Genomic DNA, 18,220 nt, shown 5'->3' with positions numbered 1-18,220 from the left:
GACCAATACCCTCATTTGTCAGCAGGATAGCTCATTCAATTTAGGGAACATTCAGAGACTAAAAGCTGGAACTTGGGTGTTTCAGCATCAGTAAACCCTGGCGCTGGGAAAGGCCTTCTCACACCACAGGCACAGCAGGCGTCCCCTTATAACCAAGACTGATGAAATGGTCGACTGAGGGTCAGACAGGCTGGTCAGAAACAGAATCTCAGTCCTTTGGCTCTTAACATGGTTCTATTTGGAACTGTTGTTTGGCTCAATACATTGAAATGTGACGTCAACTCACTTACCACATATTTATTGAACAACTACCATTGTGACAGATATATTGCCAGGATTCCAGCAGCAGCACAAATGAACACAAGATACTTCATGCCTTTGACAAATTTACATTCTGGTAAAACAAGAAGATAAATCACTGAAACACATAGCAGAGTGAAGACAAAGCTTAAGAGATGTAAACTGACAGAGAAGTTATATAACACATCCTATTTGAGTAAATCAAGCAAGGTTTCATGGTGGAGATACCATACTGAGATGAACACTGAAGGATGGGTAGGATAGCAACAGATGGAGATTGGAAATATAGAGGGCATTCTATAAGCAAATATGTGCAGCTGAGAAAACTGGGGCATATTTTCATAAGAAGAGCAAGCAATTGAGTTTGAATAGAGCATATATTCCTTGGAATAATATAATGGAAAATGAGTCTGGAACTAGATTTTGCCCATATTATATGTGTGATGAGTGTTATATTGGTAATGAAGGATTGAGTAAGTGAAAGCCATGGATTTGAGGCCAGTAGTTACCATTGACTTGTCTTTGTTCTGAGACAGTAGACCATACCTCTGTCTATTTGTGAAGACATGAGAAATCCAAGGCTAGACCGGATTATGAGAACAACTAAGTTTGTTTCTGCTACAGTTTTCTCTCTTTGGACCTGTCACCACAGCCTTCTCCCTCTCTCCATTCTTCTCTAAGTGGGACTTGTATCTGATCCCACTCCTGGTGAGGAATGACCGACAATGGCCTGGGGATTGGAACGGTGGGAATAATAGTTCTAAGGAGCATTTCCATATTATCAGGAGGACTCCTAAAGTAAAACACTTTAGGACTCTTAGGAACCACATTATAGTGGTAGAACGTGAGGCAGTAGGGTAAATAGTTTGAGGTGGAGGAACACTGGCATGGACCCCCCTGCCCCCAAATCATTTAAAGCAGAACAGCATCTACATGTCTCCTTTCTGTGTCTCACAGGGACCATTGGTTGTAAGAGCGACAGCCTGATTCAGAGTGTGGATGACTCAGGACAAACTACTCCCAAGAGTGGAAATTACTCAAAGCATAGGTACCATGCTTTGCTAGTCATATTCTTTTCATGAACTAGTGAAGGGGTATGAGGCAGTTAGGATAGTGGAAAGGCAACTAAAAATCAGGAGATTCTAGATTTTAGATCCAGATTTAGTAGCATGTTCACATTTGTTAAAAAAAAACACACCTAGAAATGGGTATATAAGTTCTAAGAGCCATTTAACCTCCCTAACATCAAAAAGAAGGCATAAATTATGGGATGTCCCTCCCTGCAGTGCAGAGGCAGAGTTCCTTTCATGGTGCCTGTCCAGTACAGAGGGCTGCGGGGAGGTGGTAGCTGCAGAGGGATGACTGGCAGGGGAACTGGGGACCTGCATCTTCAGTCAGTTCCACGAGGTGACATTCTGTCAGGAAGATATTCCGCTGGGCAGGTGGCCCCTGTGGGTGATGCTGGGAGTGCCACTGTTTGCAGGAAGGAGAGATCACGTTCCGGAATGCTGCTCGGAAGCGGTGAGAGAGCACGTTATAGATAATGGGGTTGACAGCTGAGCTCAGGTAGAAGAAGACACCTGGAACGCAGGGGATTAGAAGAGACATGCCAAGGAGAAGCTGAATGAGAGGCATAATAGGGGAAGCATAAATATTTAACAAAGGCCTAGGTCCCTGTGATTGCCTCTTTTGGAAGTGATCATATATACAAGACTCTAACTGAGAATACAAAATGCTCTGAACTCATCTATCACCTGTGTGCTTAGGAATCAAACACAGAAAGATTAAACAGTCTTGGAAAAATTTAGGCTGGCATGGGATCTCTCTGAGATGTTCAGCAACTTCCTTTGATCCCCACTTGTTTAATTAAAGAATATCTTTCTGTAACATGAATGAGAAATGCTTAAGTATCAGAGGAAAGAGAGATGTTTTTATCTTATTGGAGTTTTGCTCAAATCTATAATTTGAAACTGTAAGTAATGGAGGAATGGAAAATCAGTCAAGGCATAGTCCCTGCTGAGATTACTTATAATGCTAAATATCTCTTCCAAGAAATATTCCCCAACGTCCTTTCCCATTTAGCCTTTCCCCTCGATGACTCTTCCCACCTTATTTCCAACTTTATTGAATAATTATATTTTGCCATTATTTTTTCCAGCAAATGCCTTGCATACTGCCATTTTCTTCTTTGGTATAGACCCTTTCTTTTTTGTCATATTTTATTTTATTTCCTCAAGGCCCAAGATAAGCCTAAGGTTGAGAATCAGAGGACTTAGTTTCTGACCTTGGCCCTTGCTTGCTCTGTGACCTTAGACAGAATTGGCATTTCAATTTTTTTTCCTCTGTAAATTGAGAAGGATAATACCATTCTCGCCCACCTTCCTGGATTATTGTGAGGCTAAAGTTGAGATACTATCCACAGAGGGGTTGAGAATGGCTAAGAAGATAAAATAAGTGATAGGTACTGTTATCAATGTATTCATTGTTGTCTTTGCTTATATAGTCCAGGACATTCTGAGTGCCATGTGCCCTGTGTACTGAACTTGGCAGAGAGGAATATAGAGGGGGAATATTTCCATGGACTGTTAATTCATTCAATAGGTAAATACTGATTAAACTCTTATAGCAGGAACTTTGAGGTGCATTGGAAGGTAGTAGATTTAGACTTTGTTCTCCAGAGACTTAAATAGTATTACAGAGGCAAGATCTATGCCTAACTTCAATAATTAATAAAAGAACAATACCAACAATATCCATCAAGAGCAAAATATGTGTTACCAACAGTCATGCTATGGAAATTCACATAATGGCATAAACACAAAGACTGTGATGGTTATGAAAGATTTAAGGGGGATGATGGGACTCTAGCCAGACCCTGACTTGAGTAGGATACAGTTGGGGAAGAGATGAGAGAGTACTCCAGGTAGAAGGCATAGCATGCACAAATGTGCGGAGGCAGGAACGGTTATATTGCATAGGAATACTGCAGAATATGTAGAACTCCCTAATTAACAGTGACAAACAAATGGTCGATGAATGGGAATACTATAACTTGAAGATCAAAAGGCAAGTTAGGAGCATTTTCTGTAGCACTTAAGAGATTTAGACTTCATCTGTTGGCAATACGGTAGTGGGAAAGATGATATCTTAACAAGAAGATGTTATAAATGCCATAATTTGGAAATCTTAAAATGGTTGTCTTGATGCATCTGGAGAGGTATCAGTCAATGAGTCAAGTCTCATGTGATCTTGTAATGATCCAGTTTATTTAACTACTTCCATTTTTCTCAGATTAACCACAAAAATAAGAGTTATAAATATTTTTGAGATTTCACTTAGAATAATAGTTTAACATGGAAGAAAGTACTAAGGCCCAGGTATAAGCTGCATACAAGCCCTGCTGAGTACAAACAAGAGGGTGATAGAAAATAGATAACATGCATGGTACTCAATGTATATATATGAATGCTATTGTTTTTGCTCTGTGCACATCTGGTGCTTAACTTGCACAAATTGATCCTATCTTTCCTTTTTGATGATGTCTTCGATAATCTAAAGAGCCCACAGAACTAGTCAGTGATGAGCAGAGGTAAAGGGACAGAAGTGGTCTGAACCTAAGTCTAACAATCACACTGACTGAGAAAGAGGGATCTGGGTGGCCATTCTCTGCTCCATTTTGGGGGAAAGAACCCTAAACTTGAAGTTAGATGACTTGGGTTTGAACCCTATTTTTACTATTTGCCAGCCGAATGCCTTTGGGCAAGTCATTTCTTCTTTGTGAAACTGTTTCTTCATGTACAATGTTGACAATATCTACTTAACAACCTTGTTGGGATGATTATAGAAAGGTATATAGCTTTTTAGAGCTTAAAAAGCCCCTTAATAGTTACTATGTTATTTGCTTCTTATCATCAGCCCATGGTTTGTATAGAGAAGGCATTATTGCCATTTCACAATGGGTACAGTTGAGGAAACTTTGGCATGAAGGAAGCCTCCTTCTTCAGGTCACTCAGAATGTTAACGGTGGGTCTGAGATGCAAATACAGGTCCTCTGACTTAGTGACCTTTCCACCACTATTTCCACCATGTTATATCTATGGTATCCTTAGCAAGCAGCCTTAAAGTAGCCTAAAAACAGACCTTGATGTACCATGAATACCCTCTGGTTGGCATTTATGAGGATCTAACACTTGCTGAAGACAATATGAGATTTCAGGGACATGAATGTTTAATACATAAGAACCAATTCAATCACGTAGCCATTGGAAGGCAAACCGAAGGAATCACTCCTTAGGTCATTTTCTTGATGTAATCATCATGTTTAGAATTGAAGTCTTCCATAAAGTAGCATCTAAAATGGTAATCTGATATATTTCTTTTGGACAAGTAACATACCTAATCAATATTTGAATAAAATAAAAATCCAGTTATTTGTCATTGTATGCAAGTCCCTATGGTAAATTGGTATATTCAGATAGAAGCTATTGCTCTAAGCAAGATGAAGAAGCTGCAATTAGCTGGACACTTACGATGCAACCAAAGCAGCTAAGCACTTACCTGATACCACGTGGATGAGATTGAACACAGCAGCCAGGGATTCAGTCCACTCCTCCACAAAGCTGAAGAAGAGTCGGTCAACATGGAATGGGATCCAACAGATCGCAAACACTAAGACCAAGACAACTGGAAAAGGATGATGAATGGGAGAGCAAAAAACAGTCAAAGCAAGAATAGGTAAACAGTGCCCGCTCTGAGTCCATGCATTCCTTCTAGCGTTTTCCCCTCCATCTTTGTGAAGCTATCATTGTTATGGGCCAACTAGATCCTAAAGAGCTTCTACATAGACTATTTAAATATAAGAATGAATTGTTTGGATTTGGGACCAGTTTTCCATATGATTGTACAAGATTTCTTGTATAATGTGTTTCCTTTAGAACATTTAAAATAGTATTGCATTTATTCAAAGTTCTGAAAACATTCTATTGTGGAAAATACATTATGCTGCAAGTAAACTGTTGGAACCACATAAACTGGTTATATAAATAAGTGGCTGGGTTCAAGCAATTGGTGTTCTTTAAAGTCGAAGATTAATAACAAACTGTTCAATGTAGTGTGAATTTATCTTGCTGCTCTAGAAATAATTAGAAGCTTCTCTGAATTCAGTCATTTAAAATTCTGTGAGGGGTGAGGGAGGAGAGAGAGAAAGATTGAAAGACCGTGAGCTATTGCTTTACAAGCATCTTTTGATTGGGTTGGGATTGGGGTGTATCTGTTATACAATAAATTGCTCGAGCATAGAATTCCTTCCAATTTCTTTCTGTTTGTTTTTACTTTTTATTTCGAAGTAATTATAGATTCACAGGAAGTTGCACCCTCTAGTTTCTTCTTTTCAGGTCTCAAGACAGAGATTGGTGCTACCATAGTTTCTCTTTGGGGCATTTAATCTCCATAAACACAAATATGTATGTTTTTGTTCTCTTCTGAAGTTATAAAATACTTTTCTTTCCCAAGACATGATGTTTGAGATTTGCCTCAAAATAATCTTGTAGGGGCTTGGGGAGAGAGAGGGATCTAGATGAAACAAGACTAGCTGTGAGTTGATAATTTTTGAATCTGGGTGATGAGTACATGGGTGTTCATTTTACAGTTCTCTGTACTTGTGAGCACGTTTAAAGTTTCCATAGTAAATAGCACATATATTTCTTGTTGGCGTTAAACATATTGAGAGTAAGTTGTCTGCCTGTGTGTGTCAAGAACATCTGCAAGCTGCTTCTGAGTTTAACTCCCAAGGAAAAGTTCCTAATCTGCTCACTGCCTACAATTCCCTTTAGTTAAAAACTTAGTTCCCGTTAAAATTGAACCCTCTGCCCCCAAACGCAAATATTTTACGGTATATTTTATCATTGTGACTTTAATGTGAGTGCGCTTCAAATCTTTATGTGAGAGTAGATTAGAATCAAGGAGAAAGGGGGAGAGGTAATGGACACTTGATTTCTTTTGTTGTTGTTGTTTGTTGAGGAAGATTAGCCCTGAACTAACATCTGCTGCCAATCTTCCTCTTTTTTTGCTGAGGAAGACTGGCCCTGAGTTAACATCTGTGCCCATCTTCCTTTATATGTGGGACGCCTACCACAGCATGGCTTGCCAAGTGGTGCCATGTCCGCACCCGGGACCCGAACCGACGAACCCTGCGCCGCTGAAGCAGAACATGTGCACTTAACCGCTGCGCCACCGGGCCGGCCCCTAGTTTTCTTAATATGGAAAGTCAGGAGCCAACAGGGGCTAAATGATTTCCAAGAATATGACTATTAGAGTCGAAAAGACGAACTTCAGTGACTTCATAGTTCTTTTGTTCATGAACGCCAGATACAGTGAGCGTTTCATGTGTGTATTAGCCTGGAGAATTTGTTTCTTTCAAACCTTTGGTTTTGACTTGGAAAGAATATTATAAACTTCCTTTCTCTCATCAGTATCTCTCACAGATAGATCTCATCATAGATCTCTTGTAAACCAGCATCTCATCATAGGCTGGTGCTGGATCATATATTTTTAAAACATTCTTTTGGGAGAGTGCGGATCAGTGCCTTGATATATTTTTAAAACATTCTTATCTATACAGAAAAGTATACTGTTTTATATAAAATCACAAATGTCATAGACGGAATGACTACTTAGAAATACTCTTGGCCAGATATTCTTAATCTGGAAGTAAGAGATCCCATGGAGTCCAAGAATGGGTATCAGGGGATTCATGATCCCCTGAAATGGATTGTAAAACATTTTGTGTATATGCGTTTGTACATTTCCTGAATGAAAAGTTCACAGCTTTCATCATATTTTTAAAGAAACCTATCCACAAAATAGGTTAAAACCCACTTTCTCCTGGAGAGGGAGAGAGATGCTCAAAGGCCCAGGGAGTAGATGTTATTTACCAAAATAGAAACAAAACAGACAGGTCTTAGAGACTTGAGTGAGACAAGAAAGTCCAGAACATTATATTAAGTTTCTGGAGAATTTGGATCCCGAGCTCAGCAGCACTTTCTTAGGACAAAATACAACTCCTTTGCTTTCGCAAATAAGCAAAGAAAACCCCCAAACAAAATGAAGGACTTACACAGCATTTTGGTAACTGATTTTCTGGAAGGTCTTTGAACATTTGCAGTCACTTCATCTGCCTCAAGGTGTTGTTCTTTCCTTAGCTGCAAGGAAGTAGAAAGGGATGTTAAGAAAGAGAAACGTTTTTTCCTCCTGTTAAGATCCAAGAAGGGTAATTCTAACACTCATTTTGCAGACAAAAAACTGGGACTTGAAATGTAAGGATTTGTCTAATGTTTAACAATAAATTGGAGGTGGAGTTGGATCCAGGTCGCCTAACTCAACTGGATAGATGGTTGTGGCCAACTTGTAGTGCATCCATTTATCATAGGCTATTCTGTAAAACCTAGTCATGTAGTATGTTAATAGACATTCAGTGAAAAATGTAAAATTCTGAAGTAAAAAAAATTGTTAGATAGGCTTTTCCATTCATTCATTCACTTATTCATTCCATAATTATTAGAATGGAATCCCTCTGCTATGCGGTGTCTAGGCAGTAGAAAAAACCCAGGTGTTATTCCTGCCTCACGAATTTTCTAGTCTTCATTGTGGGTCTTCTTAGAGCCTTTAATATGCCGATGGACACTATGAATCTTCACGAGGGATAGTGTTTCACCCTCCTCCCACCCCCACCTTCCACGCCCCGCATCTCCCACCCCAGCTTCAAGGGGGATAGTACTTCTTTGACTAAACAGTGCTCTCCCTCAACCCCTTTCAGTGCAATACCTAGTACCATCTTGAAAAGCACAATTTGGGAAATTCCGCTTTACTAGTATTACTGATAGGAGTGCATACGCTTCTGAGTTTAGATGTTAAAATATATTCATCCTTGTTGGAAGATGTGGTGATCCTTGAAATAGCACCTTAACATTTCAGATATGAACACTGCCTGTACACGCAATCTTTCTTGTCTGGTTTGAGGCTCACCTTCCCCTGGAAGACTTTGGTGGCCACTGGAGCCCGTTGTCCTCTCCTTCGTCTGAACTCCCATAGCACTGAAGATCTACATCATCCGTCTAGTTGTGAAATTTTTGTGGGGATATTCAGTCAGATAAAAGAAGCTTTAAGAACTCTTGATAAACTACCATCAAATATCTAGAAGATAGTATAGTATATATTTGCCAATTGGTTCTCTAGCATTCATTCTCCTCTTACCAATAGTACCCTAATTTTTCCTTAGAGAATTTGCCCCTTCCCCATTCTTAGTCATTAATTTGGGTGGCATGATCTCATCCCCAGCTCCACGTTTAGTCCCTGAATAACTTAGCTACTATCCTCCAGTCAGTGATTGGATAATTGGGACCAATGAGATTTCATGTATTTGCTTGTACTTTTAGGGATGGAAGTTTCATTTCGCTTTTGTTGGGACTGCCAGAGGGACCCCTTCTTGTTCTCTGCATGTGAGGTCTGGATTTACAACAGCGTTTTTTTTTTCCACCATGAGGAAAGTGCTTGGAGCCACCAATGGGCCACTGTGAGGATCTTGAGGTTGAAACCAACACCATAGAAAGGAGAGCAAAGAAATAGAATTAAAGCTACATCCTTGATGACAATGCTTGTGTTTTACTCGATTAATCTTCATCAAGAACCAGCTCTACTTCTGGACTTATCAGGTCTATTGTCCCTTTCATATTTTGTCAGGCTGAGTTGGGGTTCCCTCATTAGCAATGTAGAGAGTCCTGACAAACTGACTGAGGACATCCGGTGGAAGGAAAATTCAACTTATTCTATGTAGTCTCAGGGCAGATTAGGGTCAATTTATTGGGTTATAAGGAGATATCTTCCAATTCAACCTAAAGAAGAAATCATTGTGGCTATGTGTAACAATGGAGCAGACTGCTCGAAGAAGCAGTGAGCTTCCTGGACTGAGTGGCATTTTGATGGAATATTTTAGAGAGGATATTTAAAATTAAGTAAGACTTGGAGGAAAGGGTCATTAAAATTTGCCTCCAAAGTTCAACAAATCAATATACTGTCTTCCTAACAAACACGTAAGCTCCTAGAAGTCAACTAGCTCTCAGGACCACACCAGCCCTGAAGCATCCACTTAGATGATTAACAAACCTGGCCACCTGTCTCTTGAATATCAAGTCATGTGCCACATAAGGATGTTTCAGCCAATGACAGACTATGTATACAACAGTGGTCCTGTAAGATTAGTACCATATAGCTTGAGTGTGTAGTAAGCTATACCATCTGTGTTTGTATGAGTACACTCTATGGTGTTCACACAATGACTAAATTACCGAACCACACATTTCTCAGAACGTATCCCCATCATTAAGTAATACGTGACTGTATTGGTGCTCTCTACATGTACCTATGTTTTCACAAACTGAGGGATTAAAGTTGCTGTGACATTTGACCCTTCGGAGGCATCTAGAATTTGGAAAGAAATAGGGGAAAATATTGTGCCGTCATTAGGAATATATGGGAGGAAAGCTAAGGTGATGTTATTAACATAACAGGAAAACAACAAAATGCAGGTAGAGTGCTGTGTCGGTGCCTGGCACATGAGACTCAAGAGGTAATATATTATTGTCATGATTCTGATTATTGTCCTGAATTTACTTGAAAGACATCATAAGAACTGCATTCTTATGAAATAGAGTTATTTATTTATATCTGTGGGCCCGCTTGCGTGGGTTATTGAGTCCCTTCCAGAAATTCTCCCTCTCACGGTACCACTCCCTGACAAGCAGTATTTGTGCTGTTACAAAGAAGCAGCCAGATGCACTGAGAAGAAAAACATTGGTGTTTAGGGTAAAGCCATGCATCAAACTACAAATCTTACTAACATCTTCAATTAAATCTACTAAAGGTTATCATTATTTCCTGCCATTTAAAAAATGTGATTATTACAAGACAGTTATTCCATTATTTGATTTCATTCTATAATTATGAACAATGAAAGGATATTAAGATCTATTAGTCACTTCTTTGGGTGAGTTTAATAATTCTCGATGGTAATGTCTTCACCCCAAGGAACGATTTCCTTAAATCAAACATCAAGCAAACAGTTCATACAATTCTTCTATGAACAGGCTTCCTGTTCAGCGTAGTTTGCACTGAAAAGAAAATCATGTATCTACTAATCGTTGCTTACTTTTCAGCTTCCTTAGCTTATAGAGACACAACTAGCTAATTAGAGGAGGAGTAGAAACAGACTATTTATGCATGTTCTACATTGTTCCTGCAGAATTTGCAGAGATTGACATTGTAGAATAGAATCCAAACAATTTGTCTAGCCAATATTAAATGCTATTTTGTTACTGAATAATTTCATTTCCCTTCACATGTTTACCAAAGGAGATATTCAACTATTGGTTATTCTCACTCACCCCAAACTTTTATTTTAAAACTCAAGTTACAAAAAGAGGAGTGAAAAACTGTGGTCACTATACAGGAGGTTTAGAAGCCTGCCTACCCAGTCCCTTTAGCTATATAAGGTCAAAAGTCAGGGGGAGGTCTATGGGGTTGATTATCACTCAGGTTGATATATTATCCTGATCAGTTATTTATATGATTAAAATCATTCTGCCAGCTGTTCATTTATATAGTTTGTGGAGACTAATTTGTGTACATATCTCTACAATCTGAACAAAATCTCTTTATTAAAAAAAAATCAGTCCAACTCTGGCTAGCATGGCTGAATCCTGCTACAATTCATAATCAATCCTCTTCAATTTAAGCATTAATGCTTCATGCAGGAGATGCAAGGACTAAGTGAGAGCTTCAGCAGAACTTCCTCCCAGATGGGAAGACATGTGCCCTGGGATTGTCTATTTTCTATCTCTAACATGTTTGAACCCTGGAGAGGAGCTCAGTGGAGACCTGTGTCTTGGAATGATGAAGCAGCACGGAATGCACAGCCTTGAGTATGCACATGGCTCCCCTCCTTCTTTCCTGCTCCTGGAATTTCATCAGTCTTGAGTTTTCTGCCTTCTGAAGGAAGTGGGTCCCAGATTCAATCGCAACTTGAGACTTGCCAAGGGAGTCAATAATTTAACAATCATCAAACTTGCTTGTGTTTCTTTAAATCTCTTAAATCAAAAAGGCCATCTGAGACAACGTTTCCAAGTCTCTTGTTTTGAAGGTAGAGAAGCTGAAGTCCAGCAATGAGGGAAATATTTAACCTCATTCATTCATTCATTCATTGAGCTTACAGTCTAGCTGGAAAGAAAGATAATAAGGAACCCACAAGTATAGAATTATAAATTGTGATAAAAGCAATGAAGGGGAATCACTAGGAACCATGAGCACCTATCCTGTCGCTAGGTAGCTAGGTAGGACCAGGCAGTTAGGTAATCAGGGAGGGCTTCCCTGAGGAAGTGTGAGTGAAGTGTGATTTAAAGGATACGTGAGAATTAGAAAGGCAAAACGGATTGTGGTGGTAGACAGTAGGAACATTTAAGGCAAAGATACAGCAAAAGGTACAGCATGTGCAAAGGCCTTAAGGCCAGTGCCACAGACAGGACTTACTTCTCCCGACACCTAGGCTGGAGATCTTTAAATTCTTCTAAGAGTGACTTTCTTAGTGGTTAGTTCCTTTCCTGGTATCCTTTGGGTAACACCTCATCCTTCCAGAGGACAGAATGCTATATGTTGCACTACATACACAAGACAAACTAGGGTGGTTCCTTAGCTGTTGTCTGAGCTGTCCCTTAGCTCCTGATACAAGGTAGCTGAAGATTCATGACAACAAAACAAAGTGAAACTCAAAGTAATTGGTTGGGGTGGGGATGGGGAATGTGTGTTTCCTACTCAAAGTTAAGCATTTCCCCCAAACTGACTCAAGACAAGTGATTGGTGTTGAATGAGACGGTACTGGTAAGTTTCAGGTGGAGATTTCTCCTAGGGCTCCTGATATTTAGAATCATGCAGAAGTCCTTTCTCCCCAGTGAGATGCACATGGCATTCTAAAGACATGATCATGAGCTCGTCTCGGGTGATATATGTCTCTGGGAATACAGGGACCAGCACTCCAGCAGGAAACTGGCACAACTCTCTGCCTGATTAGATTTACTGCTGTGTCCAGACATCTGGGGTACTTAGAATTCATTCTTCCTGCTTAGACTTTGCCATTCACCTTAGACACAGTAGATATTCAAAAGGGCCACCTGTGGGGCACTCATTTCTGACATTCACCTTTCTCAGAGAGGCAGTGAAACGGGAGTCTATTAATTGTCACATAACACACAGTGTCAGAGCCCTCTTGGAGCCTGTGATGTGAATGTGATGCCTGCTTTGTTTTCACTTTCAGTTATAACTCACATTGCTCTCGCTCACAGATCTTTTTTTTCCTTCTTTTGAGGAATCACAGACTGTTAGAGCTATCAGAAGCCTTAGACATAATCTGATGTGATCCTTTCATTTTATTAATGTGAAAACCAATTCCAGGAGAGAATTGTGCGGCTTGCCTAAGGGCATATTATGTGTGAGCTTCAGACCTGGGAGTCGAAATACTCTCATGACTGTTTCCTACACACGCTAGCTCCTTAAATGGGTATAACACCGTCACAGTTAGATCTCATCTCTGTGAATTTGGATGCAGACTATATCAGGAGAAGAATTATACAGATTCATTCCTACCCTCACCAAAAATAGTTCTCTTAGAAAATTTAGATCCAGAAAAAAGAAAAAAAGAAAGAAATCTATTTACCACCACGAGCACAGGAGAGGAAGCTTTCCTTATAAGATAAGTTGCAAACTAAGTGATAACTTTCTATTCATCCCAGCTATCCTTTATTCACACTGTCTCCTAATAAACTATGTTATGTGCTCTGTTCATCTCCCCACCGCCACCCCCAGTCTCCAGCTGCTCAAGAGAAGTCCAAGCTGACCTCACTCCGGCCGTATTTTTGCATTTTAACCTGACACTTCAACCAAAGGCTCAAAGCAACCACAAGGATGAGTCTGACTTTAAAATTGTGCACCTGTCTTGGAGTATAAAACAGGTAGGGATAGTGTATATTATATTATACTCAGACGAAGTTGGTGCAGAGGAAAATTTCAATGCATACAGGAGGTGGAGGCAAGAAAGAGACAGCAGGGTGTGGAGCAGTCTCTCTGGGGGTGGCCACCTTGTGCTATTTAAAACGAGGCTCCACCTCACACCCACTGGATCCGATTTTCCTGGGGGGAGGGGTCTGCACATTGGTACCCGTAGTAAGGTTCCTAGGTGATTTCCAGGAACATTCCAGTTTGAGAACCACAGGCACAGAGGGAAGAAGAATGGAAAGTGAGTGAAAGGAAATGATTTGTAGTTATGGTTACTATTTGCCTAATTTGAGGCAAGTCCTTTAACTTCTCAGTTTCCTCTTTGAGCGGATTCTATTTTTTTCTATGCCCCCTTCCCATTTCGAATTCCTCCCATTCTAAGTTTTTCTCTGAACTTTGAGTCAATGAAAAAAAGAAGGGATGCTTCCCTAAGCCAGCCAGCTTGGATACTCACTCTGAGCCCCATGAGGTAGTAGAGGATACTGATGACAGTCATGGGGAGGATGTAGAAGAGGAAGGAGGTAATCTGGATGATGAAATTGTAGATCCACATGGGCTTGATGACGGTACAAGTGGCGGAGCCCGGGACCAAGGACCCATTGGGGAAGTAGTGGAGCTTGATGCCGTGGATGCTGGTGTTGGGCAGAGAGAAGAGAAAAGACAAGCCCCAAAGGATGCCAATGATCTTGAGGGCCCGCCGCCGGGTGCTCTCCAGCTTGGCTCGGAACGGGTGCACGATGGCCACGTAGCGCTCCACGCTGACCGTGGTGACGCTGAGGATGGAGGCAAAGCACACCGTCTCAAAGAGGGCGGTCTTGAAGTAGCAGCCCACCGACCCAAAGAGAAAGGGGTAGTTGCGCCACATCTCATAGACTTCCAAGGGCATCCCAAGGAGCAGGACCAGGAGATCAGAGACAGCCAAGCTGAAGAGGTAGTAGTTGGTGGGTGTCTTCATAGTCTGGTGCCGAAGAATCACCAGGCACACCAGGAGATTGCCAACGACCCCCACCACAAAAATAAGCGCATACACCACAGTCACCGGGAGGGAGAGGTGACTGCGTGGAGGCCCGCAGAGGAAGGTGAGGTAGTCCTCAGTGCTGTTTAGGTATTTCTTGAGTGGATCTTCCAGTTCCTGCTGGTGGATCCAGGAAACATTCTCATGTTTTTCCATCACTGACATTAAAATCCAAGCCCCGAGCCTCTTCTGGTTTGAGCGTTTGTCCCAAGCTGAGCCAGAAAGGAAAGAGAAAGTAGGCAAGAAAGCAGACTCAGTAAAGGAGGCCGGGAGAGGGTGATGCTTCAGCCAAGTTTGGCAGTGATCCCTTTTGAAGAGCTCCTGAGACAGAAGCCCCGCCCCTCCACAGGCTGTGGGCCAATGAGTGTGTGTCAGACGGCTCAGTAAGAGGACAGCTGGGTGGGGCGTGCTGGCTTTGCCTGCAGGGAGCAGGAGAGAAGCGGGAGACGTTTCTCTGAATTGGAAGGAGCTGGCAAAACAGAGCTGACACAAACGGTGACACTAACTTCAGTAAGGTGTGGGCGCTCTGAGCAGTGCATTTGGCAAAGTTGGGGAAATCTGGGTGGAAATACAAATTCAAGTTGCAGGGTCATGGGTAGAAGAGTACAAATCTCCATTGATCCTTGTCACTTGTACAGCATGACAAAAATGGGAGATCAATAGGTTTCTCAAGTTATCTTCTTCCGCTGGAAATTCAGGGCTCCCTGGGGAAAGCATGATCAATGTGCCTTTTTGGTTTTGATTGCATTCACAATAGAATCCAAAGCCTACAGGAACACTTGAACAGCCTCTAGTCCTGCCCGCTGTCTGCCATTTCAGCCACTTTGGTGTGCCTTGCTGTAGAAAAGACAGTGGGATTTAGAATCAGGCACAGCCATAGGAATTCTGTAAGACTTTGGGAAAGTTACTCAGACTCTCAGAGCCTCATTCCCTTATCTGTAAACTGGAGATTCATCCATTCTATCTTATTCAACAAATCCTTCTTGAGGATTCACTATGTACCAGGCAATGTTCTAGGCTTTGTAGAAATATCAGTGAACAAGCATGACAAAGTCTCTACCTGCATGGAGCTTTTCTTACATAGGGAATTCTGAAAACACACAAGCAAACCAATAAATTAATGACACGATTTCAGATAATAATTTGTGCTGTGAAGAGAAAAAAGGAAAAGACATCATTAAACATGAGGCTGGAGGTATTCTTTTATAAAGTATGGTCAAAGAAGACTTATCTCAGGAGATGTCATTTGGGCTGAGTTCTGAATGATGAAAAGTCAGTCGTAAAAGAGCTAAGAGAAGTGTATTCAGCAAAAGTAACAGCAAGTGCAAAGGTCCCGGGGCAGTAATAAGTTTGGCGAGTTTCAGAAACATCAAGAAGATTGGTATAGATGGGATTTAAATGAGTAGACAGGAGAGGATGAATGATTAGATTGAAGTGGCTGGCAGGGGGAGGATCATGTAAATTTTTCTAGGATTTGATAAAGTTTGGATTTTATTTAAACTTCAGGGACTTAGAATCTGATTCAATCTGATGCAAATGTTTTCAATAACTAGATTCACATAAGTAGAATTCCTGGGTCAAAAAGACAGAATTAATAAGAATTAACCCTAAATATATTTCTTTGTAACTCCCCTTTTTAAGCCAGTGTCAGAGACGATAAAAAAGTTAAACTCATCTTTCACATTCTAGTCTTCCCAAAGGCTATTTAAATTTACAGGTCCTCTAAGGTGACTGAGAGAGCATACGCCCCCCCAAACCTCGCCAACACAAGACATCACCAGAGTTTACTTTTGGGGATACAATATTGTTTTCATTTGGTTTAAAGTTGACTATCTTTTACTACTTCATAGTCGATTTCCTTTTTTTTCCTTTGGAATGCCTCTTCACACAATTCGCCCAGTGTAAGTAATAAATAACTAGCAAACTAGACTTTTGAAAACACCATAGAAACAGAGACCAAAAGGTGACATTCCAGTTAAACAGTTGGAACTTTGAGAAGAGTCGGAGGAGGGCAGCCCAGATGGTAAGAAGATTGGAAATCGTACAAGTGATGGTACAAAGCACAGCGGAGGGTTTGGCCTGGAGGAAAGAGCACTTGTGTAGGACGTGATTATGAGAATGGCTTGCACATCTCTAAAAGATTGCCATATGGAAGATGAATTAAACATTCTCCGTGTTGCTTCTTTGACCCAAATAAAGATGCTACAAACAGGTGAATATTAAGTTAAAATAAGGAAGAGATTTCTAATGATTCTCTGAATTCTTGGAATAAAAATAAAGGAAGTTCTATGAGAGGCAGGGACTTCCCTGGAAAGGACGATAGTTAAGAGAGACTGGAGACCCTTCAGAGCTGCCGAAAAGGATTATAAGTCAGATAAGAATGGATGAGCTTCTTGCTGCTCAGAGTGTCCTCCACAGACCAGCAGCATCCGCATCAGCATCGTATGCAGAATTGGGGGCCCAGCCCGGACCTCCTGCATCGGAGCGTGCGCTTCAACAGGACGCCCAGGAGATTTGTTTGTACGTATCGTGTGGGGAGGACTGGACCAGCCGACCTCTGTAGTTCTTCCTTGTATGATCCTGTGAGTCTGGTGTGATTTCAAGGGAAGGGAACTGGGGTGTGGTGTGAGGACAGCGGAGGGGATCCTGTTGAGCTGGCGAGGCTGGTAAGAGTTTTCAAACTACGCCCGTCATTTCCGCATCAAGTTCTCAGCAGAGCCTGGCATGATCCTGGAAGAAGTGGTGTTGTCTCACCCAGAATCGATTTTGAGCTGTTGACTCTCAGAGCCGGAGGAAACCCAGGTATTGTCTAGTTTATAACTTCATTTGATGTAAGAGGGACTGAACTGAAGGTCAGAGAGGGGCAGTGACTGCTGCCAGCTTAAAATAAAAATTGATGGCTCCTTTATACTGTAATTTCTAACTAGGTTTGTCCTCTCCCTACCTTGCTATCTCTCTCCATCTTTCTCTCCTTCTACCTCTCCCTCCCCATATACACACACACACACACACTTCTTAAATTAAACAACCTTCTTTTTAAGTTAATCTCATGGCTGTCCTCAGGGACAAATGTCAAAAGCAAAGACTGAGGGAAATGCACCTCAGAGGGAATCTTTTCTAGGTGTAGCAAAGCAGGCTGTGAAGAGCAACATGAATAGGCGTTGAAGTCAAAAGGAATATAAACTCAGAATGTAAATACTGTTCAGAGTGATGTATGCTCTTCACGAGCGTCTCCTCAGACTCTCCAGCTGAGGTTTGTCATTGGTTATTTATCTATTGTTTTTAAATACTTTCTTTTTTGAGCATGACTAGCCCTGAGCTAACATCTGCCACCAATCCTCCTCTTTTTGCTGAGGAAGACTGGCCCTGAGCTAACATCCGTGCCCATCTTCCTCTACTTTATGTGTGGGATGCCTGCCACAGCACGGCTTGCCAAGCAGCGCATAGGTCCTCACCCAGGAGCTGAACCGGTGAACCCTGGGCCACTGAAGCAGGACGTGAGAACTTAACCACTGCACCACCGGTCCCACCTCTGTTGTGGGTTATTTTCTTCAAGAGTCTAGGTCATGATTTAGGCCAGAGAAGAAAATAGAGAATAGTCAAGCAGCAGTGGATGGAAGTCCAAATCTCAGCGTTAGAAAACCTGCATACGAATCCCAGTTATATCATCTAAGGGGACTACGTTTGGTCCAAAGGGTCCTTGGGTGTGTTACTTTATATATGTGTACTTCAGTGTCCTAATGTGTAAGAGTAGGGATTATTTTTATTTTGTCTACTCACAGGGTTGTTCTGAGTTCCAATAATACTCAG

General features: G+C 41.3%; 1 protein-coding gene across 1 annotated transcript; it reads right to left on the bottom strand.

Annotated features, from left to right (window-relative positions):
• Positions 1-277: 277 nt before the first annotated feature.
• On the bottom strand, positions 278-14,741 carry NMUR2 (neuromedin U receptor 2). The gene is made up of 4 exons (XM_001917561.5): positions 13,850-14,741; positions 7,415-7,499; positions 4,858-4,983; positions 278-1,880 (listed from the first exon to the last, which is right to left on the bottom strand). Exons 1-4 carry the CDS (start codon positions 14,573-14,575, stop codon positions 1,606-1,608), a joined length of 1,212 nt encoding a protein of 403 aa, XP_001917596.2. The 5' UTR covers positions 14,576-14,741; the 3' UTR covers positions 278-1,605.
• Positions 14,742-18,220: the final 3,479 nt, after the last annotated feature.

This window comes from Equus caballus, chromosome 14 (genome assembly GCF_041296265.1).
Source record: "Equus caballus isolate H_3958 breed thoroughbred chromosome 14, TB-T2T, whole genome shotgun sequence".
NCBI classification, from domain to species: Eukaryota; Metazoa; Chordata; class Mammalia; order Perissodactyla; family Equidae; genus Equus; species Equus caballus.
Note: the sequence above shows the minus strand (reverse complement) of the source record. Positions and strands in the feature narration are given on the sequence as shown.

Coding starts and splice junctions, on each gene's coding strand:
- NMUR2 (XM_001917561.5), bottom strand. CDS start 14,575: ATGTCAGTGATGGAAAAACATGAGAATGTTTCCTGGATCCACCAGCAG. Junction 7,500..13,849: donor ACTACCTCATGGGGCTCAGA/GTGAGTATCCAA, acceptor ACTTCCTTGCAG/CTAAGGAAAGAACAACACCT. Junction 1,881..4,857: donor TCTCATCCACGTGGTATCAG/GTAAGTGCTTAG, acceptor CCTGCGTTCCAG/GTGTCTTCTTCTACCTGAGC.